The sequence below is a fragment of the Sinocyclocheilus grahami genome, unplaced genomic scaffold (assembly GCF_001515645.1).
Source record: "Sinocyclocheilus grahami isolate Dianchi unplaced genomic scaffold, SAMN03320097.WGS_v1.1 scaffold1235.1, whole genome shotgun sequence".
NCBI classification, from domain to species: domain Eukaryota; kingdom Metazoa; phylum Chordata; class Actinopteri; order Cypriniformes; family Cyprinidae; genus Sinocyclocheilus; species Sinocyclocheilus grahami.
In genome coordinates, this window is record NW_015506414.1 from 61,264 (window position 1) to 88,763 (window position 27,500).

Sequence of the window (27,500 nt, forward strand, 5' to 3'; positions counted from 1 at the left end):
GTGAGTGAGTGAGTATGCGTGCGTGTGTGGTGTGCGTGTGAGTGAGTGAGTGAGTGAGTGTGAGTGAGTGAGTGTGTGTGAGTGAGTGAGTGAGTGAGTATGTGTGCGTGTGTGGTGTGCGTGTGTGCGTGTGAGTGAGTGAGTGAGTGCGTGTGTGTGTGGTGTGTGGGTGTGTGTGTGTATGTGAGTGAGTGAGTGTGTGTGTGTGAGTGAGTGAGTGAGTATGCGTGCGTGTGTGGTGTGCGTGTGTGCGTGTGAGTGAGTGAGTGAGTGCGTGTGTGTGTGGTGTGTGGGTGTGTGTGTGTATGTGAGTGAGTGAGTGTGTGTGTGTGAGTGAGTGAGTGAGTGAGTGAGTGAGTGAGTGAGTGAGTGAGTATGCGTGCGTGTGTGGTGTGCGTGCGTGGTGTGAGAGTGAGTGAGTGTGTGTGTGTGTGAGTGCGTGTGATCTTACGGTCTCAGAGGTAAACTCCGGAGGGTTGTCGTTGACGTCTGTGATGGTGATAACAGCAGTTCCTGTGTTAGAAAGACCATACATGGGGTTTCCTTCCATGTCAGTGGCTTGAATAATCAGTGTGTACTGAGGCACTTTCTGCAGAGAGAGACCACAACGTCAATGTTCACATTTAACTCATTAATCCAACTGAACACGGTTGAGAAAGTACATTCTATCTTGCAAAGGTGAATATTATGAAAACGTATACATTTCAGAAAACTGAAGCAGAGAATTAAGTGTTTTGCTTTCAGGGCCACGTTTTATTTTCACCTGTGTCTAATTTACTAATTAGCATTCTGTGTGATTGTCTTTGCTAATGTTTGGGTTGATGCTTATGTAAGATGGTGCTTAAAAGTTATGTTTGATTTCTACTGAAATGTATGGTGATGTTCGTGGTAAATTAATTAAATTAATTGTTTTGGAATTGATTTGCACCAGTAGTCTGATGGAATAGTCTAATAGTGAATGTTGAATAATGAATCTAATACTGTCTTTAAGCTCGTGTTTGGTTATGTGGACTTTCAGTTTCAGTTCATGTCCTTGTGTTAATCAGCCTGTGGGCGGCAGCTAATGTTGACTGACAGGCTCGAAGACACACATAGAATGCTGTAGAATTATTGCCTTAATGTTGTCTCTGAATGCTGCAAGTTGAAGAGGAATTTAAGTGAGGAAACGAAAATGATGTCTCATCTCAAAATAAATGAACACAACTAAACTATATAAAGGCTTTTCACATGAGTACATTTAAACTAAAGGATTAACACTTTCATTAATTTAAAAAACTACTCCACATAGTAAAAAAAAAACAGATATGCCAGCTAGTTTCTGACGTGATAGCTGAAGCTGATTGATATCGTCTTGGTCCAGAGCGAGATAAGGTAAGGCGACAATAAGTGGGGCAGTCACAAACCTGCCCAAATGGCTCTCAATGAGAGCGGTCTGCAGTTCCACTTTTCACCACAGATTTACATTGTAAAATGTGTGGGGCGCTGTTGAGTTCAGGAGGGCACGGTGCGACTGTCCCACTTAGTATCTTTTTACGCGCCTGCCGAAACTTGCGATGAATTTGAATATATCATGCACAATTTATGACTTAAAATTGTCAAGAAAATACAAAAAATGTTTGATTCAGAATGCTGAACACATTTACAGCTTTTTATTTATTCAGTTTATGTAGAGGGTCTAGGTTTTGAGTGAATATTACAGACGAGTCATGCCTGTCGGTTTCATTTTTTACTTTTGTTATTAGATTATTAAAGTCTGTGATGTTCAGAGACGTCCATGACTCTCTGAGCTCACGCTTGATAATTCTCAAAGTCAAGTAAAGTCATGTCAGTTTGGAGCCCTAGTTGATTCTCATATTTACCTACATTTCTTACATTAACACGTTAGTTCTGGTCCTGGAATCTGGTCAAGCGAGGTTCAAGAGCGCGGATACAGATGTTTGAGTGTTTGTGTCCTTCTGTGTGTTAGTGCTGGGGATTTTACAGGGACTCTTTCTGCAGTTACAGCATTACACCAGCAGGTGGCATTGAGTGATATGAAAAGAAATAACAAAAAAACATTCCTCAAGCTAAATGTTCTCTTGTGCTATGTGAAATTTATGATCTATTTAAACTGCAGAGAAACTGGGAATTTCTGTGTGTCGAGTCTTTCTACAAAAAGGGCTTCTGAAGACGTGTCTGAGTATCCTGCAGCTTGGGCCTTGTTCCTTTTTGTTAAAGTTGTGATATAAGCTTGCTTGTGATTCAGTTCTGTTCGAAAACCCTGACAAAAGATGATTTTATCAAAAACATTATTTTTCTAAATTATATATATATACTGTACATATGCTTTTTTTTCTCCTTTTTTTTGTTTAAATATTTCATAGATTTGGCTCCACATCTAAAAAAATGTTGGGAGCAGTTGAACTAATCCAGATTTGTTTGTAGCAGTCAGATAATGTGTGACAGACGGATCGCTCACCTCTCGGTCCAGGCCAGCAGCAACAGTGATGATGCTTCCCGTCGTGTTGTTAATGGTGAACATGTTTGGACTGGGAATGTCGGGATTCTGAGACACAATCTTATAGCGCAGCTGGCCGTTTAGAGTCGCAGGATCATCCTTGTCCACCGCTGTCACTGTCATTACCGACGTGCCTATATAAACCAAACACAAACTATAATAAGACAAAACATATACACTCAGCAAAACCCAGTTTTATTGATCTGAAATGGTTTAACCTGGTTTAGAGCCTTCAGGAACACTTCCATTCCAGATCTGCTGGATGAACTCTGGCCGGTTGTCATTCATATCAATAACGTTGATTATGACGTCAATGGGGTTTTCCACCTGATTACCGTTCAGATCCACAGCGTGTGCCCTCAACTGACGCCATAACACACAGAGTACTGTATAAATAAATCAATAAATACAGGGCATGCACAACTGAAGTATGAGTTGATGACAGTATCTTGATATTATGTATTTAAATATCAAGATACTGTTCAATAAATTGTGAACATGTCTAGAGTAGGTTAATAGTGTTCAAAGGATCTATTAGTTTAGGAGGCATTCATTCGTTTCACCAGGTCTCGTCGCTCGAGATTAATTAGGAGACACAACTTCTCTGAGAGTTTTATCTGTTAACTGTTCCAAACTAGTCCAGTCCGCTGTGTTCAATTCAACTGGTTCTCAACACAAGTATAAAAGGAATTTTGAAATGTACACCACCATTCAAAGGATTTTCAAAGGTAATATTTTACATTTTATTAATTTTTTTTTAAAGAACTCTCTTCTGCACACCAAGGCTGCATTTATTTAAATAAAAATACAGCAAAAACAATGAAATTGTGAAATCTTATTACATTATAAAGCAGCTGTTTTCTGTGTGAATCTCTGTTAAACTGTAATGTATTTCTGTGATGCGCAGCTGTATTTTCAGCATCATTACTCCAGTCTTCAGTGTCACATGATCTTCAGAAATCAGTATAATATGCTGATCTGCTGCTCAACAAACATTTATTATTTGCTTTTTAAAGGTGACATTTTTTGCTGGATTTGTTGATGACTGCATTTCAGACGAGTTAAAAACACTTCTGATCAGTGTCTGCATGACATGAACTGATTTCAGCTAAATGATAAATTGAAAATATGTAGTTTTGCACAGTAGAAATAATCTGCCCTTTTTACAGTTCTTACAATCAAATGTTCCATTCAATCCCTCTTTCCCCTCAGCCCAGGACTCTGTTTTATTACTCAGCGTATAGAGAGAGATCACTCTCCTGTGAAATGCATCAGCTGAACCCGCTGCTGAATACAGGCAAACATGGACAGTTATTTCAGTTCCACAGCGCATTCTTGAAAACAAAAGAAGAGCTAGAGTTTAGAGTGGAGCAGACGGGCAGTGATGAACTCACGTTGAAGATGGGCAGGTGCTCGCGGTCCAGGGGCTTGAGGACCGTCAGGAAGCCTGAGATTGGGTCAATAGAGAAGACTCCGGTTGGCGGCTGGTCAGCGCCGGGACCCGTCACACTGTAACGCAGACTCACCTTCTCATCGTTATCTGAGCGAATCTACACCACAGCAGAGAGCACAACACAAACACGTCAATGCCTGAACCTCGATATAAGCGTTTTGAAAAGTGGGGACATGGGGTAATGTCCTGAAAAGTCACCTTCTCCTTGTAATACCTGTCATACCTTTGTCATTATACACATTTATGTCCTCATTTGTCACAAAAACGCGTACACACACACTCTCTCTCACACACACACACACACACACTCACTCACTCACTCACACACTCACACACTCACACACACACACACACACACACACACACACTCTCTCTCTCTCTCTCTCACACACACACACACACACACACACACACACTCTCTCTCTCTCTCTCTCACACACACACACACACACACACACACACACTCTCTCTCTCTCTCTCTCACACACACACACACACACACACACACACACTCACTCTCTCTCTCTCTCACACACACACACACACAGACACACACACACACTGTTCAAGATCAGCTCTACATACAGTATCCTGATTGTGAGACTTCTTTTCAAACTTATCCTTCCTGATATTATTGCTATTAGCCAGTATTCAATTATTGTGTTAACAGTTGGCAAGATTGCAGAAGGGCTGCATTATCAGTAACCTAAAACACTGACTGAATTGCAATTTGGCAACTGTATTTGGATATAAGTTGATATTAACCAATATTAACCAGTGGCTGATGTGAGATCAGTCACAATGTAAAGTCTATTCAGAGGCAGAACGATAAAAAAAAAAGAATCAGAAAAAGAGAGAAAGGAGACCATTTTGATTCCATGTTAACACATGCTTTACCCTAATAAGACAGCAGATTCATTCATATGCATACATATATCAATATTTATAAAAAAGTATATTTATAATGTGTGCATGTGCATACATATGGAATTTGTGAGGTCATATGATATTTCTATAATTGTGTGTACAGTAAGTGTGGCTCTTACCCTGACCAGCTCCATTGGGAAAGGCCCTCTTGAGTTTTCTGCCACATTAATAGGAGGAATAACCCAATCTCTCTTCGTGCGTTTGAGAGACATGTCTATCTGGCGGGAAGGAAACACTATTTCTGGTATATCTCCCCTGAGCACATCTCGATCCTGCAGATACACAGGTCACAGGTGAAGAAATGGGTTAAATCTGTGTCACAATGAACTCCTGCATTTCACAGCCAATCACAGGCATCGATCAGTTATAATAACAGGAATGACCAATGACAATGAAGCACCTGTTCAACTCAAAAAAACACCTAAAACATTTTTTCATAAAAAAGTATTTGTCTCTCTCTCCTGTAAATGTCAATCGCTTACAGCCTGTAGGTCAGGGGTTTTCAAACTTTTTGGAGCCAGGGACCCCTTACAGGTGAGGTGAGAGGATTTTCCAAGGACCCCCTCATAATTATAACAGTGTTTAAGGCTAAAGTTTAATGTGGGTAGGAGGAATAAACATAATATGAATGTTTTATTGGCGCAAATGGTCCCCATTGTATATGTACTTTTTAATACTACAGCATAATATAATTACATTTACCATATATTCTGGAAAGTCGCACCAGGTCAGGGGGAAAAAACAACAAAACAAAACATAAGTTGCATGGTGTGTAAGTCGCAGTTTACTATTACTTTCAGAAATAATTTAAATACTGAATAGGTCTAAATAAAACGAATGTTGGGGGGGGGGGGACATTATAAAAAATAACATGAATTTTACTTCCCCTCACCCTTAATCATTTACATTTTATGGCATTCATAACAGAACAAAAATAAATTAATATATATGTATATAAAAAAAATAATTCTAGTGCCGAACATTACATTACATTACATTGGCGCTCGTGAAAAACACAAGATAGTCTTCGTTCATTTTAACCAATAAGAAATGGATTGCAGCTTTTACAACTTTATTCTCGCATTTATAGTTCATTTGAGTGCATTATTGTAATACGAGAGGGCGCCAGCACGAATCTCTCGGCTTACAGCGGGCTTGCTCTCCATTATATATTTATATAGTGATCATGGCTCTGCGCTCCCTCAGATATTACGTGTAACTCAAACTTTGTCCTGTGTACGCACGAATAAGTGCTTTTTGTAAACAGGTATTTATTAAATGATTTTATTTAGTGAAGAGCAACCCTTATAGAAAGAATGTGTGTATTATTTGGTTGGTAATTACATGCATTTCACTTCGCAAGATAAATTGTGTAGTGAATTCATCAAATGCACCATCAAACGGCGTATAGCCTACTATATATGTTTTACTGTGCCGACTGTGTTTTTCTAGTTATAGAAAAAACTAGCACCCAGTATAATGAATTACTGAGTAATGAGAATGTTTAAATATGTTAAGCATTTGTTGCGTATGTCTATGATAACTTAGCCCGGTTATCATTTACTGGTGTAAACAGCGGTGAAAATGTGTTTTATAAAAAAATAAAATGCTGGTTTCTTGCACCCACTGGCAGAAACATAAATCAGCGCCTACGGCTATGTCCATAACAAACTAAATTTACTTACTAAAAACTGAAACTCATTCGGCATGAATCGTTATGCAGTCTAACATTTGGTAAACTATTAGGCTACTAAGTAAAGAAGGCTTTGTATTTTTCTCAGGTCCGAATATCTACTAACAGCATCCTTCACATATGCAAAAAAGTGTTTGGAAAAACACCACGGCATGCTCGCGCTGAACGGCAAAACCTACATATTGTACAACAGACTAAGTTAAATTGAGTCACCAAATACCTTTTGTAGGTTTAGTTGTCTCATTTAGTTTGCTGATGATGAGGCTGTGATGTCAAGCTGCAACGCTAGAGCTGATATGTTGTGTGCGCGCGGGAGGCGCCAGCGCGAACACTTTGGATTCCTTACATCAGCGGAAAAATGTGATATCCGTTTGCGCTTGCTGTCTTGGTCTCTGTGAAGCACTTCCTAAAATGAAGAAAAACTCTGCGATACTCTCTACTTGTCAAACAGACATGAGAAATATATTTAGCTATATAAACCTTGAAGTGTCCGCTTTTAAGTATTTACCTTTGCTTATTTGACATTTAAAGCATTATATAAGTCACTTTGGAATATAAATCATAGCACGTTTCAGAAGATAAAAAACGCGTGTTGCAGTCCGGAAAATACGGTATAGCAAATTATTTTGCGGACCCCCTGGCTTTGTGTCACGGACCCCAGTTTGAAAACCCCTGCTTTAGGAGTTCATCTGCTTTACAGCACATTCTGACAAAAAATAAATTAAACAAACAGGGAGCGATTACTGAAAACACACCTGCATTGTTTTAATTTACCAGCACGAACCGTTTCTAAGACATAAGTTGTACCTTCTTTTGGGCACATATCTCTTCATAACAGAGCCTTGACCGATGAGTATGAAATCTCCGGAGAAACACTTCTGCTGCTGTTTTTGAGGTGTTTTATGAACCGTACAGAAAATAAATGAACAGTGTTGAAGTGTCTCTCATGTCTGGGTTCTGTCCCTTTGGTCTGGGGCCCGTTTTAATAAGGAGGTTCAACCAACTCTGAGTTAAAACCACTGGTGGTGGAGGAGATTCCCCCCTTCTATGTCAAGCGCTTTGAGTGCCCAGAAAAGCGCTATATAAATGTAAGGAATTATTATTATTATTATTATTATTATTAAAACTTGAATTGAGTTAGTTCAATCCACTCTGAGTAGGTTGACTCTGAGTTTAGCGCGTGCACCACGACTATGTGAAGCCATGATCAATGGAGCTCCGATATTATGATTCCCCATGGCAACAGCACCCGACACAAACACATCTGCACACTTCAGAATCAATACAAGTTTAATTCTTATCACTGTTATAATATCACAGCTGAAAACTGGCAGAACGGTAGGCTATTGAACTAATAGGCTATTCATTTATGGTATCCCATGGGCAAAAAATAAATAAATGAAATAAAATAGGCCTAATAATAATAATAATTTAAGTGCATTTTTCTTATTTTGCAAATGATCTGCCAATAGGGTAAGAAAAATATCTCAGCGGCTATTTACACTAAGTGGAATTAGCATACTTTCTTAGCGATAGATCCTATTTACAGTAGGCTAAGAGCAAATAGCTCTAGATGCTATTTACACTTAGTGAAAATAGTGATATATTTTATTTACCATGCAAAAGTAGTGTGCAGTTCTTTGCAATAAGTGTAAATAATAATTAGATGCTATTTATACTTCATACTGGCAGATACATACTATTTGCACCTCATTATTGTTGTACATTAACAGGATGCAATAATAACAATGTAAATTATTATATTTATTAAAATTATAAATACTTTTAGCATTATTAAACACTCGTTAGGCACCCTACTTCCACTTTTAGAACATTTTCTTCATTTTTATTGAAAATAAATTCTAATGTGATATGTGATGGGAAAAGTGAGAAGAGCGAGCTCGGCAAAAGGCGAACTCGAACCCGGTCAGTCGCGTCACAAGCTAGTTCTCTGCGCCCAACGCACTACTGCCTACACCACTGAAGCTGTTATTCACACGCCTCGTATTTAACCTTGCGTGACATTTGAGGGCGGAGTTACTGTAAATCTGCATTTAGTAATAGACACTCCGAATAATCTTGTTTTCCATTTGCATTAAGATTATTTTTATTACCACACTGGCAGATAATACTTATAGTAAATAGTAAGAAAAGCATTTTTGCAGCTTGCATGAAAGTATTTAAACATCGCTTGCGCTTTAAAAAGGGGGAGGAGACGTAAAAAACTCTGGGTTTAATGAAGAAAACCTGCTGCCGACCAGGTTAGGTTCACACAGTGTAAGTTACCACGGTAACTGACTCTGATTATAAGTGACCTCTCTTTCAGAAACGGGCTTGACTTACCCTGCTTTCTCGGGTTTGACATACCTCCCATTCTGAAACGGAAAACCCAGAGTTTCCCTTATTTCAGGGTTAACATACTCATAGTTTTCACTTAACCTTTCTGAAACGGGCCCCTGGTCTGTTCTTGGCTATGTGAACTGTCTTGTCTCTCGGGCCGTGCGCTCATCTTGTGTCTCTGGGTGTTGTGTTGTTGTGTTCGGTGTAGCAGCTCGTGAGTCCTCATTGGCTGTGTGCTGTCGTGTTGTCTTGTGTGAACATGAGGATCATCTCACTGGCGGCGTGTTCTAGTTTTGTTTTGTGAGCACATGGTTTTGCTTTGTTTCTGTGTCTATTGTGTAACTCCACCCATCTTGTTAACCCATTATTGGTTCATTTGCTCCACCTGCCTTCCCTCATTACTCTCCTTGTTTGCCTCCCTATTTATTCTCCCAGTGTTTTCTGTCCTGTGCCAGTTTGCCATCTAATTTTCCCTTGTTTTTGTATGTTAAAGTTGTTATAAGATCCTGCAGCAGGCGCTCAGCCGACCTACTGATACACAATGATATTTAGCATTCTTCAGTAAGAATTACCCTTACAAAAAGAGAAAAACACGTTCTAGAATGCTATAAGCATACTTTCAAACTGAAAATTCAATGGGAAAAATCTCAACGCTTTCTTGTTCCTTCACATAATCCTATAATGAGGAAGGACTGTAAAAAATGTTATGTGAATTACAATGAATGTGAATTAGAAATACTTGACAATGCTTTGTGTGACGTGTTGTTGTTTAGTTTTTCCCTTTTTTTTTTACATGTTTGCTGAATCTTTAGCCCATTGTCCTGAAACTCTAAACACAAAATGCACAACTCTACAAATCTCCAACAAAAGCAAACACTGCATCCAAAACTTTTTTTTTTAAATCTCTTTTCAAAATAGTTTTTTGGCACCAAACGTGTCAGACGTGAGTGAGAGCCACTGTGGGCCACTGATTACAGCCAATGAACAGCCCTGATTCTATACTGACCCGTACACTTCAGATAGCTTTAAATGAAGATCAGCTACAACCGCCGAAGCAGCAAAATGGTGCCTATAGTAGGGTGACCATACGTGCCATTTTCCCAGGACGCGTCCTGGCCAGGATTTCTATATTGCCTAAAATATCTAGGTTTTGGCTTTGTTTGTGCGTGCAGACCGATCGGTATATGACATCAAAGTACCATACAGACGGTTATGCTTTCGAAACGCTCTCGAGGTACTTTGATGTCAAACACTGATCGGTCTGAGCCGCACTACTTTTAAGTCGAACACACCTAATATGTGCGCGTAATTGCATCGCTTTGACCGTAGATCCCACCTTCTCACACGCCATGATTGGTCCATTATGCACAATGTTTGCATGTTATTGGTCAAACTACTTTTCGATCATTACCTTCAGCAAGCATGAAAACAGGAAAACAAAGACAAAACAAATCCTGGCCGGGACGCGTCCTGGGAAAATGGCACGTATGGTCACCCTAGCCTATAGCCATATATAAAATATGCCCGATGTATAAATCTTTCTGTAGAATCACGCATATGCACAAAAGGCATAACAAAGCAGTGTACGCTCACAAATTTAGCAGATTTATAAAACAATACACCAGAATCTGTGCAAAATTCCCTTCATAATTCCCAGTCATTGCAAGATGCAACTTTATTTTATATAGACTGGGTCAGCGCACGAGGGGAGACATGTTGAGATCAAATGACCAGCTGAGCAACCCCGCTAATGGATGAACCATTGATGCTGCAAACAGTGCATTTCTAACTGAAACCTTGCTGCATCCATGCCACACTATAGGGCCAAATGGGTGTCAGCCAGAACAGACAAATATCTGTGTAAATGAGCTACAGACACTCACTTGACGGCTACTAAAATACAGTCCAGAAGAGAACTCCCCATCACACATGAGCTGTGTTCCAGCTGACGTATGATGCACATGTCGTACCGTTGTTGGATGGTCTCTGGCAGCAAGCAGTCTGACTTGCGTCTGCCACTGCTGCAGGCTGTGTTCATCCTGGGCTCTGATGAGCAGAGGTGATGTCCAGGAGCGGGACTGAAGCAGCGGCCGCAGGGCGAACACAACCCCATCCACTGATATCCCAAAGTCTCCAGGCTGACTGCATTCAAACCTCACATGAGCTCCTCTGCCACAGTCCACATACTTCACTGCAAGACAAATAGAAAAACACATCACCCATCCAAGATACAGCCCAGAGGAAAGGAAACAATATCAAGTGTTTCTCCTAGACAGAAATGGGGTTATTATTATTGTTATTATTATTACATGAACAAGTCTACTGCTTCTTATATTTGTCTCCTGAGAAAAATAAGGTAATATCTAGGAATGCACGATATTAGATTTTTGCCAATATCCAATATGCCAATATTTTTTCAAATATTTAAAATAATATATGCAGATACCGATATATATTTCCTTTTGTTTTGAAACAACACCAAATCTCTCCTGTGCAGAAATTATAAACCTTTTTTATTTTATTTTAAGCAAACATTTACTTGTTAGAACTAATAATCATGATTAAAGTTCTTTTTTTAATAAGAGTACATTGAAAACTTTGAAAATAGCTATAATAAAATCAATATCTGCTGTTTTTTCCATGAAAAATGCAGTTGAAACCTTAATATTTTATGTGTGGATTTAATATTAGTAGATGGAACAAAGCAAAAATTTGTAAACATTAAATTATTTAATTTGCAAGTTCCATGTTTATGATTTTATTTGTGTAAGCTATAGCTTCTGGCCTTTAAATCAAAACAGACTCATGATTTATGACATCAATTATTGATTTATTTATTCAGAAACACAAGTATCTTAATGTTATTTGTGTATTTTACTTTCATTTTATTTGTAGGCCAACAGCGCCCCCTCAGTAAATAACAGGCTTTACTGGACGGCGTTAGGACCTGGGGGAGGCGGCCTGTGCTGCTGTTGACTCTGTGCACACTGACATGTCCTTACGTTCATTCTCAAATTAGACGTGGTGAAACTAATCATCATTCAGGCAAAAGTTCGCTTCAAAAATGACCACACTGCAACACTGACGTGAGATTTGATCAAAGCCACTGCTCATATTGCGTTCCATATTGATTAGTTTTGTGTAGGAATGACCATACACCCAATTTTTCATTAATTTAATAAATGAGGCCCTATCTACATATAATATGTTGGACATGGAACTTCTTAAATTCATTTCCCACTAAAATGCAATAGCAAAACGTTTCACATATTTCTGACATGCAAAAACGCTACTCATACTTTTACCGTGAGCAGGGGCGCAACCGCACATTTGCTGAGGGGTATGCAAGCCCAGTGTGGGCGCCCCCTGTAGAAAACAATCTGTAAGTCAGTGACCAAAAGCCCAATAACTAGCTTGTTGTAACGGACGGGGAGTGACGATCCAAATGCAAGCTTTATTGTACAGATCGTGGTCAAGACAGGCAGAGTCGAACACCAGCAAACAACCGTATCCAAGGCAAGACAGAGTAATCCAAAAACAGGCAATGGTCAGGGCAGGCAGCAAACAAGCACAAAGACAAGGAAACAGTCCAAGGTCAAAAACAAGACAAGGCAAGGCAAGATCAAGGCAATGAAAACAAGAAGAAATGCTCAGAAATGTCCACTAACAGTGGAACAAGACTTTTTATTTGAGTTTGTTTGTTTGAGTGCAGCTTAAATAGGCCTCCTGACAGGAAACAGGGGTGTATGCAGTTTCTAGGCGTGGGGTGTTATGGGAAATGGAGTCCAAGAGACAGTGGCAAAGCTCTGGGACGGAGTGCCCTCTAGAGGAGCTCATGGACATCATGACTCTTGTGCATGAAAGGACACAAACTCATCAAAGAGTGCAAACCCCCTCCTCTATTTTCAATACCACAGCAAAAACACAGACAGTAGAACACAATTTTTTCAAACACATATATTGCTCACTTTAATTTTAATAGGAATTCACGTTACATTTTTATTATTTATTTAGAAAATTTTATATACATTTCACTCTAAAGAACATCTGCATTTTTACATTTTTACTTATAGAGATTATTCATGGTAAATTTTCCATGCTTATGTGGAAGATTTCTGCAACCTGGTAGAAAACAAAAACTATTAAAATGAAAATGTCATGATATTCCCACTATAACAATCGATACATTTAAAGTTGAATAAAGTCTTTATTTTTGTTTTCTCGTAGCTTCATAACATAACGGTTGAAACACTGATGGACCATTTTAGTGACGTCCTTACTGTGTTTCTGTGCCTTGAACGTGGTAGTTCTATCTATGCAGGGTCAGAAAGCTCTCAGATTTCATAAAAAATATCTTAATTTGTGTTCTGAAGATGAACGAAGGTCTTACGGGTTTGGAACGACTTGAGGGTGAGTAATTAATGACAGAATTTTCATTGGGTGAACTAACCCTTTAACAGTTGATATAATCAGACTTTAGCTAGCATGTGTCATCACAAACACACTGAGCTATGAATGACAGGAATGGTGGATAATGTGAGAGGAATGCTTACAGAAGGGCTGATACAGCAGCAGAGAGGATGCAGTCAGCAGAGACACGCCACACTAATGCCTGAACCACACAACACATTACATCCAGCTCAATACACCCATTCAACACACACACACACACACTCTCACTCACTCTCACACACTCACTCGCACACACACACTCACTCACTCACATGCACACACGCACGCACACACACACACACACACACACTCACTCACTCACACGCACACGCACACTCACTCACATACACACACACACGCTCACTCACTCACTCACTCACACGCACACACACTCACTCACTCACTCACTCACACGCACCCACACACACACACACACAAACACTCACACGCACACTCACTCACACACTCACTCACACACACACACACACACACACGCACACTCACACACACACGCACACACACACTCTCACTCACTCACACGCACACTCACTCTCACACACTCACTCACTCACTCACTCACTCACACACCCATTCAACACACACACACACACGCACACTCACACACACACACACGCACACACACACTCTCTCTCTCTCTCACACACACACACACTCTCTCACACACTCACACACTCACTCACACACACACACACACACACTCACTCACTCACTCACTCACTCTCTCACATACACACACACACACACACACACACAGACTGCCCCACTACCACAGCAACCCCAGAGACAGACATGTGCATCTAAATGTCTCTGGACAGAGGAAATTAAGGAGTCTGACTTCAGCAAGAGCAAGAACACTGATATGGATAACTTAATTCAAGTTGTGAACTCAAGGGACAATATATTTAGCAAACATATTACATGCACCTATAACCGTAATTGTCCACCAGCACACCAGCATCTCATGCTGGCCTCAGCGTGTAAAACACACCTTGTGCAGGTGAGCAGTGGAGCTGGATTTATTCAGTGAAAGGTCCCAGTGCTTTGATATCAGTACTCTTGGAACACTGCTTCACCTATCACAATTCAAGAGCTGAAACTGTTTTGTAATACTGAAATGAAGCATGAGTGATATCAAAATAATAATAATAATAATAATAATAGCTTCTTGCCTCAAACCATTTCCTCTGTGGTGAGTGAATCAACCTCTGGTCTAGAAGAGTCTCTCCTCACAGAGCGTGATGAGTAAGTGGACTGTGTCACTGCCTGCAGCTGAGAATGAACACTGCACCCAGCCACAATGATTTGCTAAAACCTGGGGAAAGTACCAGCTGATGACCAACTAGCCATTGCACCAAATAAATGCCTTTAAGTAATTTCTCCTGTGTGTGACTCTGGAGAGAGCCATCTCACAACAGCAAGCCTGCACTCTGTAATCATCAGTCAGCAGCAGGTGAAGATACAGAGCAGGTCACAGGTTAACCCTAACCCTAACCTAATAATCATACTAGTCTCTGAATGTCAGGCAGAAAGAACATCTTTATCATAGTCCCTTCAGTTAAACAGAACAAGACACTGACTTTAAAAAAAAGATCTTATAGATTAATTGTTTTTTTTACTTTTAATACATTTAAAATGTGTCATCTTCCCATGAATTTAATAGTGATAACTGAGAAATATAAATATTTTGTGATTGTATTTTGTATTATAATATTTACTCCTGTGATGGACTGATCATCAATCCATCCAGTGTGTCCCTGCCTATTCCCTGGCCTAAAACACTGAGATCCAGCATGGCCATGACCTACACACTGCAGGAAAACAGATGAATAAATGGAAATATATTTAAAGAATGTTCAAACTACCATAAACCTTTTACTACGTACACTTGAACTCCGCGCAAGCCTCAGGTTTCAGTGGATACCGGAGCTTCTGTTGAACATAAAAGAAGATATCTTAAAGAACGTGGATAACCAAACAAATGCTGGTCTCCACTGACTTCCACAGAATGGAAAAATACTTAATATTAAAAATACCCATATTTTATATTTTAAATATGTAACACTCATCGGCTGTGTGTAGTATTAACACAGTATTGACGTTTCATGTTTTTTAGGCATTACAATTATTGTGACACAGCTATGAATCATCTGAACTGTCCTCACTCATCACCGTTTGTGATTCTGTCATCGCTGCCCTGTCCAGATCCAGATCCAGATCCAGAGTTTCTCTGAACAGATCTAACTCACTGCAGTACATAAAACATGTGCACTGCTCACTTCTATGAGTTGTGGCTCAGAGCAAAACAGCTAACACAAATATTACTTCTGCAGACACTGGGTCTCATTCACTTCTCACAAAAGATTTCCGGCTAATTCACAAAAACATTATTTGTGTTGTCTTAATGGTCTTCCCATATTACTGAATTTAGAGTACTCTGAATTGCTTGATGTTGTTGCTATCTGTATAACCTTTCTGTTACAGGCTTTTGTGACTCCCAGCAAACATACACTGCTCTGGAAAGCTAGATCCTCAAGCTATGGCATCCTCAAACCCAGCTCAAACACAACACACCTGTAACAGACTCTGATCACAGACTGGCATTAGCAGTTGTACACATACATATGTGTTTAGAGAAGATCTTCCCAGCTCTGGATCGGCCCTCAAGGTCAAGTAATAGTGTGTATATTTGAGGATGTGCTAGAGATAATTTTCTGTCCATGTTGTGTTCTGTGATAAAGGGCATGGATGACGCTGAACTCCCTACTCTTTCATGTGCGTGTGTACTGTGGGTTATTTTCTCATCTGGAGGGGTTTGCCGTTCAGTACTGGGTTAAGAAACTGAGTTAAGAAACTATGATTTCTATCTCTGGCTCAGAAATATCTTTCAGCTCCATGCAGTAGTGTGGAAGGAAAGCAGAGTCAAACCTGCAGACGCTTCTGTTCCTTGAAGAAGAACCTGTCACTTACGTTTGGAAATTAATCCTAATTTATAGGCAGCCTTCAATACTTCTGAGGAGCATCCTTAGCTTATGTAGTTCAATTCCCATCAATATGTTCTCATAACAAGTATAGTATGGTTCTCTAATGATTGCACACTGTGTATTACACTCATGGCTGTGATCACATTGTTACACACTCTTATGCTTAAGTATTTGTTCTTGTCAATGTTATGACAGGCAGATATAAAAAACAACTTGATGTTATTTATTTGCTTTTGAAACATGCCCTTGGTTTGGCAGTGGAGGTTATTAGATTTATTTATTAGGTTATTTTTGAGTAACAGTTATTATTCTCACTGTATTGTGTTTGGAAAACTTTCACCTAAAAAGTACAGTTATCTGTACATCCCCATTTTTCATCTCTATTGTTTTCTATACTTCCATTATTTCTTCTCATCTCTATTTTAGGCTGTACTCCTCGACACAGTCCTTATATTGCAGCACTCCTTAGGATGTTTTATATTCCTTTTTCATAAGTCACCTTAAACAAAAGCGTCTGGTTTTAAGTGACTACATGAGAACAACGTTAACATATGTAACAATATCACAACATTTCTGTAAATTCAAAAGTTGGTATATTTCCAAGGCAGCTTGAGGCTGGTTAAACAGAATGTGATTTTATGAGTTACAGAAAGTGTTTCTTTTTCATTTTTAGCTGCAAGAACTATAGATCTTCAGGGATTGGCTGAATTAGTTTAGGACATGAACGTCTGTTGTTTTCATGTTGACTAATGATTTGAGGTCTTTACTGTTGTATAGCTGGTGTAAAATGTAACAAGCATTCGACAAACTATTCTAACTGCCTGAGGAGTGGCGCTCGCCTGCAACGAACACAGATGAACGGATCACAAGTCTCACCAATGTGCCAAAGCAAACGAGCCAGGATAAACACTTCTCTCAGTCTCTCTTCTTTCTTTCTTGCACTTTTAAAACAGAGTCATATTAATGAAAGTCTTCAAATCAGCTAATTCTGGGGCAAAAACAAGTAAACCGGGAAGGGTTTAAATGCTGCTGTACAGTAAATCAGCCGTGGATGTGCTGTTAGCAGAGCGAGGGCGTCTGCAGCCTCCTGCTAAGAAGAATGTGGTCAGTTTGGTTTGAGCCAATGGAACAGCAGCAGCTCAGCTGGGGTCAAATTCTTCTGCTAATCCGCTGAAACTGGCTGGGTACTGTTTTCTCTTCCAAATCAGGAATTCTTCAGACTTACAGTAAGACAAGAAAGCATGAAACCGTTTCAATCAGCTGCCAATACAATAAAACAAGGATCACTGTCATAGCGACATGCTTGAAATGCTTTGAGTGGAAACAGCAATTTGATAAAAGCACCAATATTCAACAAACAGTTGCATTTATAATGAATAATAATAAGGGATGCACTAAACTGAAAAAAAAAATAGCTCATGAAATATTCAGCAAACAGCAATGTGCTTATGAACACTCAATAAAGGACAGACTCTTCTTGTGGCAGATTATTTAGTATCAGAAACTTCTCTGCGTTCTCACATGAGAGATTGTTTCTCTTGTTATTTACCATCAGCTATTACACTGCATAGACTCACAACACAACCATAACTTCTCTGAATCACTTCTGGCTATGAGAAAATAAATATTAATTACATTTGCACTTTTGTCCACATTGTGCTTCCCTCATATTTCAGTCTGATCGGGTCGCTCGATTCCTCCACAGAGTCAACTGTTAACTGTTAATGTAAAATATTACATTTCCAAAGTTTCCTATGTGACATTTAACACACTTTTTCATTTAAATAATTATGCTGCTTCTTAGTTTTAGTGCAGATGTTTTTAGTGCCAGATTTACTAAACAGGCCAAATGAGCAGGAGAGCGATATAATCCTATTAAAAACCTGCTGATCTACTGAGCAAATTAATGAACACAGATAGATCATTTCCATAATGAGCAACACAATCTACCAAGAGCAGCAACAATTAGTGTCACAAACGAGCAGAGCCGATGATAATCAGGTGTGTGATCGACTAACAACACAGACACACAATGAGTTAAAGGTGCAGTAAGTGATTTCAGATAAACGCTGTTTGAAAGTGGATCGGATCGAGCACCAAAACACACTTCTGTCAATCAGCAGTAAGGGGCGTGTCCACTAATGATGGGGCGGTGCCTGTGTTGCATAGCATGTTTGTGAATATGGGGCAGAGCCATAAAGATCAGGTGTGATCATTTTGAGTATAGGTACTTGTTTTGGTGATTTCAAATATCAACTGTGTTTCTCAGAAATCACTTACTGCACCTTTAAGACAAGCTTTTTGGTCACAAATCCCAATAAGCTGACTAGCACAAACCTTAGTAAATTAGCCTGCATGATTGATTTAAATCCTCTCCTCACATTAATGTTGGCTCTGAAAGGGGAACTCCTACAAATGCATATGCAATAAAATCAGCCAATGAAATAACTGTGCGCACATCTTTTCATCGCTAATATTTTACTGCATGTCTTCAGTCAATCCTGACTGTAGTTTCTTAAAACCAGAAAGGGTTTGCGCTGCTGCAAGCTGTTAGTAAATTTGGTCCTTTGTCGTTTAAAGCTGCAGTATGTAATTTTTGCCTCTCTATGGGCATCTGTGTTTGAAACATAAAGATGCAAGTAACTTGCAGAGTTATTTTTTTATGATGAATCTGATCGCTGCATCAGAGCAGATCTGTTATTGCACATCCTCACACGTCTTGCTAGGAATTAAAGCTGTTACAGTAACACAGACTATAGCTGTCATGCTAGAAAATACACTGACATTACCTAACTCTGGAAACTGAGCTGAAATCCGTAATGTTTGTAATACTGTCTGTCCGGAGTGTCATCAGAAGAAGTGAGGAAGGTATGACATGGCCACGAGGTGTTGTAAAGAGCAGAGCTTAATACAGTAAATGTTCTCGCTGTACTATATGACTGAATCTCTACTGTAACTGATCTGTTCAGATGAAGGGTTAGTTAGCCTCTGTTTACAGTATATGAGATGATGTATTTGACTCCATCTGTCTCCCTTATTATCATGTATTTCTGAATTGTCTGATAGACACACAGTCACTGACTGTTTCCTCCTCCTTCTCCATCCTGCTGTTTACAAATCACAAATTCTCTCCCTCTCTCTCACACACACACACACACACACACACACACTCTCTCACACACACCCTCTCTCTCACACACACACACACACACACACACTCACTCACACACACACACACACACACACACACTTACACACACGTTAAACATTGGTCATCATTTGAAACAATTTGCTTTTTAACAAGAATTCATTGTGGGGCAGTTGTGGCCTAATGGTATGAGAGGGACGAGGAATGACATACGGCTGTGTGAAAGAAAGCAGGTTATCCAGAAGAGCAATGAAACACCATCAGCCTTCTGAAGCACCAGGTTTCTATGAAACAAAGTCATGGTCAGTTTGGACACCTGTGTGCAGAATAAGTTCAGGTACAGCACTATGAAAGAGGAAAGGATGTTTTTTTCACCAGGGTCAAATACTATCAGCCTCCATCACAATCAGCCTTTCTCTGATTCGCCCGACACACACGACACACGTCACGTCTGGATGATGTATTACACCGGTCTCTGAGCGGCTAGGATCTTAAACTCAGAGACAGGCCGTGCCGGCCATGAAACCTGACACCGTGCTGAAACAACACAGCCGTGCCAAGAAGACCCACACCCTCCAGCATCAGAGAAAACAAAGAGAGATCTGACGGCGGGCCTGCTGGAGAATGTGTTTTTCCTTTCTCTGTGATGAATACGAGGCTGATTCTCAGTGCATTCGGCCTCTATAATCAGCAAAACAAGCCCGGCACAGAGACAGAGAGCGAGGGAGGACCAGGGCTCAATAAAAGAGGCATTGAATGCTGCTCAGTGAGCTGGCAGCCCGAACACAAACAGGCCCCCCTTTGTAGTGAGGAAGACAGCGATACACACCTCAAACTCCAGCAAAGAGGGAAGAGAAAAATTCAAAGAGAAGAATAAAGACAAGAAGCGGCAGTGATGATGTGCACTTCACACTGTACTGATGAAATATCATCTGTCAGACACACACTACTGCTGTAAATAAAGGTTACAATCAGCAGTTAAAATGTATTCTAGGGTTAGACCTGATTTTATCGGTAAGGAATGATCTGGAGTGTGAGAAGTATGCTAACAACTGTGCAGGAAAATTCCCGTCCTGAACACCCACGAGAACACTTAAACCTCACATGAAAACAACACTTTTTGGCTGTTTGTATGAATTTGTTAGTCTTAAGGTTTTCTATGAGCTAGTGTGCTCCAAAACAATGAGACAATTCACATTTAGAAGTGATTTGCATTCAAACATACAGTATCTCTCTACCACCAGTATGGCTTTCGATGACAGGAACATCACAAACGGTTAGACACCCTCAACATGATCACAGTCCAGCAGAATAGATATCAGCAGTGCCAGCATAAATTACATGCTTTCACACAAATGACAAATGCTCACTGTTTAGTTATAGTTTCATATTAAATCTATAGGCCACAGGCTTGAGGCCTTGATACAGCAGGTGTTTATGGGCCACTCTACAGAACTGGTGCAAACTACCAAAAACACATTTAAAAACCATTGAAGTAAGAAATCTTAGATGTTTATTAAGATCCTTCTATTATCTATTGAAACCCACATTAATATTTAAATTATTAGTAAGCTTAATATATATAAAATCATCATCGACTGGGAGGTGGCTGTCCCGAACCCTAACCCTAAATTTCAACTTATGAAAATAATATTGAAATAACTTTTGTATTTTTTTTCTATTGTTGTTTTTAAAAGTAACTTTTTTGATTCTCTGAAAAAGTAAAAAAAAAAAAAAGATTTAGTTTTTATATGTATACCAGTGTTCAGAACTGTGCTAGTTAACCATGTGTTGATTAGCATCTCTGAGCTAGCTTCAAAAGTATCTAGAATTGACACTACCATAACATTTGGTGGAGTTTCTGTAGTGACATCTTTGTTTTTTCATAGAATTGTCACTACATGTTATCATTGTTTCGGTAGTGACAAAAGGGAACACATAATCCTCATATTTGGGGGAAATAAACAACATTTTAGTTCAGCTTTGCAATTTTTTTGTATTTTAGTATGTTTTAGTATGCGAGTTAAAATTCTGTAATGTGATGTGGTTGTTAGGGTCAGGTGTGGGGTAGGTTTAGGGGTTAGCAATTTTGTAGCATAGTGTGGGAAATCAACACTTTAATTGACACAACCAATAAAATCTTTAGAATCAGCTGTGGGGCGCAGTTTGCACTGAAGTGGATTGGGCAAAATGTGCATGCGTGTCATGTGCCTGTCTGTCAATGGGAGGAAGCCATGCCCTATTTTGGAGCTCCCACCTCGTTTTGGAGATCTCCAGGCTGCAGTTATACCCTTCTCGAAATATCTGCTAAGTGTGCTACTTATCTTTGTCAACCTGGCAACCCTGTGCACGTGGGGCAGAGATAAAAAGTTTGTCGGAGCGCAAAAAAGAAATGTCTGTGCGAGCGTGCAGCATGATCTGGTTAAAATTCTGTAATGTGATGTGGTTGCTACCAAAGCGTTACTGTCGCTACCGAAACATGGGATGTTTTGTCAAATACTGAATTATCAACTAAGATGTTATGATAGTTTTTGGTTCAATTTACAGCGGATAAATTAAGTATTGAACACATCACCATTTTTCTCAGTAAATATATTTCTAAAGCTGCTGTTGACTTGAAATTTCCCCAGATGTCAGTAACAACCCAAATTAAATCAACACTTTAATTGACACAACCAATAAAATCTTTAGAATCAGCTGTGGGGCGCAGTTTGCACTGAAGTGGATTGGGCAAAATGTGCATGCGTGTCATGTGCCTGTCTGTCAATGGGAGGAAGCCATGCCCTATTTTGGAGCTCCCACCTCGTTTTGGAGATCTCCAGGCTGCAGTTATACCCTTCTCGAAATATCTGCTAAGTGTGCTACTTATCTTTGTCAACCTGGCAACCCTGTGCACGTGGGGCAGAGATAAAAAGTTTGTCGGAGCGCAAAAAAGAAATGTCTGTGCGAGCGTGCAGCATGATCTGTGTGACTAAACGTGTGTGCGTGAGATACAGTGAAGACGGCGCATTAGTTTAGAGCTCTTCTAATTTTTATTTTTTAAACGTAGAGACTGTGGTGATTTGTGCAGTGATAACCTACCAAATTTTGAATCGGTACATTACAATATAAATTTATTAGAACGAGTGCAATTCAGATGAAATTCAGTAGTGATGGGATGATTGACACCAAGGCCCCGACGCAGTTTTCAAAGCACTATCGTATCACACACTGTGCCGATGCTTGTATCGAAATGACGACACCACGTGATTGATGACGTTTGAAGCTTGGAACCTCATGCAGTATCGGAAGATCGGGACAGCTGGTCTGAAACAATCGGCGCGTCGCATGACTCTTGTGTTTGACTTTACATTGACTTGTGTGTGTGTGTGTGTGTGTGTGTGTACACTTATTTGGGATTCAGTAAAATAGTTTAGAATAACCTCAACACCAGACAGAAACTGAATGCACGTCACACCTCTATTGATTTTATCATGTTCTAGCTTGGGTCTCAGAAACCCCAAACAGCTGACCTAAAATATTTTTGCTACTACTCTCGTCATTTATTAATTATAGGGATGCACGATATATCGGCCACCATATCGGTATCGGCCCATATCGGCTCATTTTTTCTGTTATCGGTATCGGCCTGATAAGAAAATTTGGCCGATATCTTAAAGCCGATAAATAATGCATTATTTCCTTCAGAGAAATTATAATCACACACTTGTATATTTTATATTATTGATAAATGTGAATCCACTGACCGGACTGCGCATGACACGAGTTGGCACAAATTAAAAACTTTCAACCCATCCTCTGCTCCGCGATGTTTCGTTAGAGAGGCTGGAGAACCCGAGTCTGGCCCCCAGATGTCACTGATGCGCACTGTGTTAAAAAGCTTCGAGTAATGAACCGTTTTTCGGCACGATTTGATGAAAGCCTCAAACGGTTCAGAAAGTCTTGGTTTCCCATCACTACAATTCAGTGCAGTCCCGTATCGTGATACGTATCATATTGTGACCTAGTGATCACATGTTAATGCCACGTGTAAACGCAGCCTAAAACACTGAGCTATTTATTCACAGAGATGCTAACAAGATAACAAGACACACCTGGAGAAGCAATCAAGGGGACCAATGACAACAGGACTACAGATCGACTACAAATGGAACGAGACATGAGACAAAAGTCCAAACACAAGACCGGTAACATGACAGGTAGGGTTTTGACTTTTTCTATAGTGTTTGTGGGGGCTTGTTTTCAAAGCACAATAACTGGGGTTTCTGTATATATATTCGAACAGGGTTCTTTTTTGTGGTATCTGGCAAGCCTTCACCAGGAGCTTTAATGAAGAACAGGTTTGTGTGAGAGAAGAGTTCAGAAGAGAGTATCTCTGCATCTCAATGTGCATACTATCCACCCTAAATAGTCTTGAAAATTACTAATATCACATAGAATTTAGGATGGATAGTATGCATGTTGGGATGCAGGCCATGTATTCAGACTTCCCAGGTGAAAAAACAGTGCACTTCCATAATGTACTTCAAGTGCTCCATTTCTGTGCAATAATTTTGTACTTAATATACTAAAAAATATTCTTTAGTACTTATTAAATCAAAGTACTCAACTATGCTATTTTTGGACACTTTGAATATGAACTAAAATGTGCTTTTAAAATAATTTCTCTGTAAAAAAAATTTTATTTAGTCACCACCACACTTGAACTCATCTTTCATACACTAGTGGGTTCAAGTGTACTACAAGTGGTGCCTTTTTAAATATGGACAAAGTATGTTAAAAGCACATTTAAATGCATATTCAAGGAAGCACAGTTGAGCACACTTAGATGATCTTAAGTTTATCTTAAGAAATACTAAAGAATAATTTAGAAGTAGAAAATTCTTTGCTATACATCACCACAGCTGTAATTCCGCTCATTTCTGATGAGTTTAGTATGTTCCACCACAGAACACAGAACTTCAAATCTCAAATCACTGATATGGTGTGTATTTGTCCGACATCTAAGATGTGTTTGTAGGAGCCAGAATGAAGCCATGATTGGTGATTTAACACCGTATGTCTCGTTTCCGCTGAGCTTGCGTCTGCACTGATACCAAGGGCTCTTCATCAAACATGGTCTAGGCAAACACACTGAATAATCACTCTGTGATATGTTTGCACATAGGCTAGTTGGCATATTGCCTCCCTTACAAAGAGAACAAGAGACCAATTAATGAGGTGACCGTGCTGGGAGAATTAGAGAGTATTGAGGAGATTTGAGGAGGAGAACAGCTGCAAATGAGACAACCGGTCACAATCATCTCTGTATAAAAGTGTAAACTGCGAGTGTCCTGCCGGCATCTTGGCTTTCTGGTCTTGACTGATACTTCAAAGAGAGAGACAAGTCGCTCCACAACACTGACTCTTCAGTTTAATCAGAAGAAACAAACTAAACAGAAACTTTATAACAGGAACATTAGCTAACACTGTCAACCTCAGACCATCCTGAGAAATACCGTAACTCCAGCTTCTACAGCATCTCTGTTTGATTCAGCGTCACATTTCATTCCCGTGTCCACCCACACCCACTTACTGAGAGCGCTGCATTATCAGCTCCGTGTCAGATTAATAACCACCTCTCTGTGATAAAGTAATGAGCGATTAGATAAGCTGTTATTTCTGAGACTGACCAGTACATTCTCCAGTGACAGCACACACGGCTGCTATATTTATAGAGCCACGTCTCAATGAGCACATGAACCTGGAATGAGACTCAACAAACCACAGCAGGAATTCATCAGACCCACTTTATTAACGTCCATTGAGCAACAATTAAACAAACAAACAAACACAGACAGGACCACACATGCTAAACAATCCTCACAGAAAGCCAGCTTCACCTGCAGAGACTCCATGACGGAGCCAGACCGCCTGAGCTGCTTTTATCACTGCATCAAATTATCAAATTATAGAACACAGATGCCGAGTATTCCCATAAACACAATCTACCAAGAGCAGCGCAAATTAGCGTCGCAAACGGGCATAGCCGATGATAATCAGGTGTGTGACACAGACACAAATAATGAGTTAAAACATGCTTTACTGGGCTTTAAATAATGGCACAAATCCCAATAAGCTGACTAGAGCAAACCTTAGAAAAATCAGCCTGCATGCTTGATTTAACGCCTCTTCTCTCATAAATGCTGACTCTGAAAGGGAAACTCCTACAAATGCATATGCAATAATATCAGTCACAAAAATTACTATTCATGTCTTTTCATCGCTAATGTTTCACTGCCTTCAGTGTCTTTGGTCAATCCTGACAGCAGATGTTTAATGCCAAAAGAGGGTTTGTAAGCTGTTAGTAAATGCTGTTAGTAAATCTGGCACTAATCTTTGATTGATCACTGCTGTCATTTCCAACTACTCACACCAGTTATGTCAGACAATTACAGGTAATGAGTTCAAAACAGTACGAGTAGCATGCAAATATGGAGCATACAGCCAATTTTGGCCAACAATTTGAACAGAAGAAATGCTGGGTGTATGATCCAGGTTTGTAAAGGCTGTCTGATAATGATGTCTATCCAGAGAAGTCAGGTTTACAGATGAGAAGCAGAATCATAACGTCCAACACATTCACTCAACGGATCCACAAACACGCACAAATCCAGATCCACACATGCATGCATCATTTATGCTGTCTCTGCACTAGAAAATCATTCAAATATTATCTAGAAAATGCTCCTACTAATGAAAAATAAGTATTGATCATTGTTAAAAACTATACAGACACCTTCACAATAAATATGAGACCAAAGCACGTTTTTTTTTCCTGAAAATGTCCATGGACCTCCTAGAATCAGCCCACTGGACCTGAAGCCCAGTTTGAACATCTTTCATTTACAGGAGACAGAAATAAACATAGCATCACTATCTATTACTATACAGAGTATTATAGAGGCATTTATATTTAAATAGACTCAGTGAACCTCAGCTATTTCCTCCACTGTATGCAGAAGATGCCACAGCATTGTTAATAAGAGTCTACACACTTATCCAATCTTATGTTCACGGCAGACACTCATATATGTTTGCATTGCAAATATAAATCCACACTGCATATGTTCAACGATAAGAAACATCTATAGAGCAAAATCAAACTCAGTAACTGTAAAATCAATGATGAACATAATAGATTAGAAGTAAATTACTGTTTGATCAAGTGTTTTTATAAACCCACAGCAAGAAGCCAAACTACACTGTTGTTTAGCCACTTAATCACATGAAACAACCCCCCCCCCCCCCCCAAACACACACACTCACACACTCACTCACTCACTCACAAACTGAACCCAAAAAAAATAAAATACATTTGAATTTATTATTTACATTTGTATTTATATTTTTCTATATTTTATGTGCTGCTTTTCCATATATAATTTTTCTTTTTTCTCTCTACATTGAGTTCACTTTGGCACGTTTGACTTGCACTAAGTGAGCCTGCAGTCAGTGTTGTGTGTGAGCTGGTCCGGTCTCTTTACCCCTGATCAGGGCCCGGCCCGGCAGAACTGGCTCGGGCATCACTGCGCTGTAGAGGTCCTCAGAGAAGCCCGGCCTGCAGACGCCCGCTGAGCCCGACTGCAAGACCAGAACACAACCATCAACACACAGGTCCACCACCACGCCTCAGTCTCTGCTGTTCACACACTCGGGTATAAAGAATATCAGACTAACGCTCTGCTTCTGGTTAAAGTAGCAAATAAATGAATAAATGATTAGTGGATCTCCTTCAGACCAGCAAACTTGTCTTTATTGCATACTTGACTGAATGACTAACTGATGACAGTAGTTTTCTTTTCATCATTCTGCTTTGGTAACAGAATCTGTGTTCTCTGTCATCATCAATAATATCTGTCAACTAAAAAACATCTTCAGTAATAACGAGTCAAAGTGCTTGAAAAGTGTGATAAACTTGAAAACGTGATTGTAACTGATTTCACGTT

The 27,500-nt window shown here is 39.7% G+C and overlaps 1 protein-coding gene and 1 long non-coding RNA gene across 2 annotated transcripts in view; one reads left to right on the plus strand and one right to left on the minus strand.

The window, feature by feature from the left end:
- The window catches only part of LOC107568336 (cadherin-2-like), a 69,439-nt gene that overhangs the window by 41,477 nt on the left and 462 nt on the right, over positions 1-27,500 (minus strand). Inside the window, exons 2-8 of the mRNA XM_016254292.1 lie at positions 27,039-27,135; positions 10,881-11,101; positions 4,997-5,149; positions 3,892-4,047; positions 2,716-2,860; positions 2,459-2,631; positions 452-589 (exon numbers count right to left, since the gene is read on the minus strand). Of these exons, the coding sequence (XP_016109778.1) occupies positions 452-589; positions 2,459-2,631; positions 2,716-2,860; positions 3,892-4,047; positions 4,997-5,149; positions 10,881-11,101; positions 27,039-27,135 (1,083 nt within the window). The remainder of the gene's footprint in view (positions 1-451; positions 590-2,458; positions 2,632-2,715; positions 2,861-3,891; positions 4,048-4,996; positions 5,150-10,880; positions 11,102-27,038; positions 27,136-27,500) is intronic.
- LOC107568337 (uncharacterized) lies at positions 23,632-27,065 on the plus strand. The gene is made up of 3 exons (XR_001606744.1): positions 23,632-23,711; positions 23,798-23,852; positions 26,993-27,065. It is a non-coding gene; the product is annotated as an uncharacterized lncRNA (long non-coding RNA).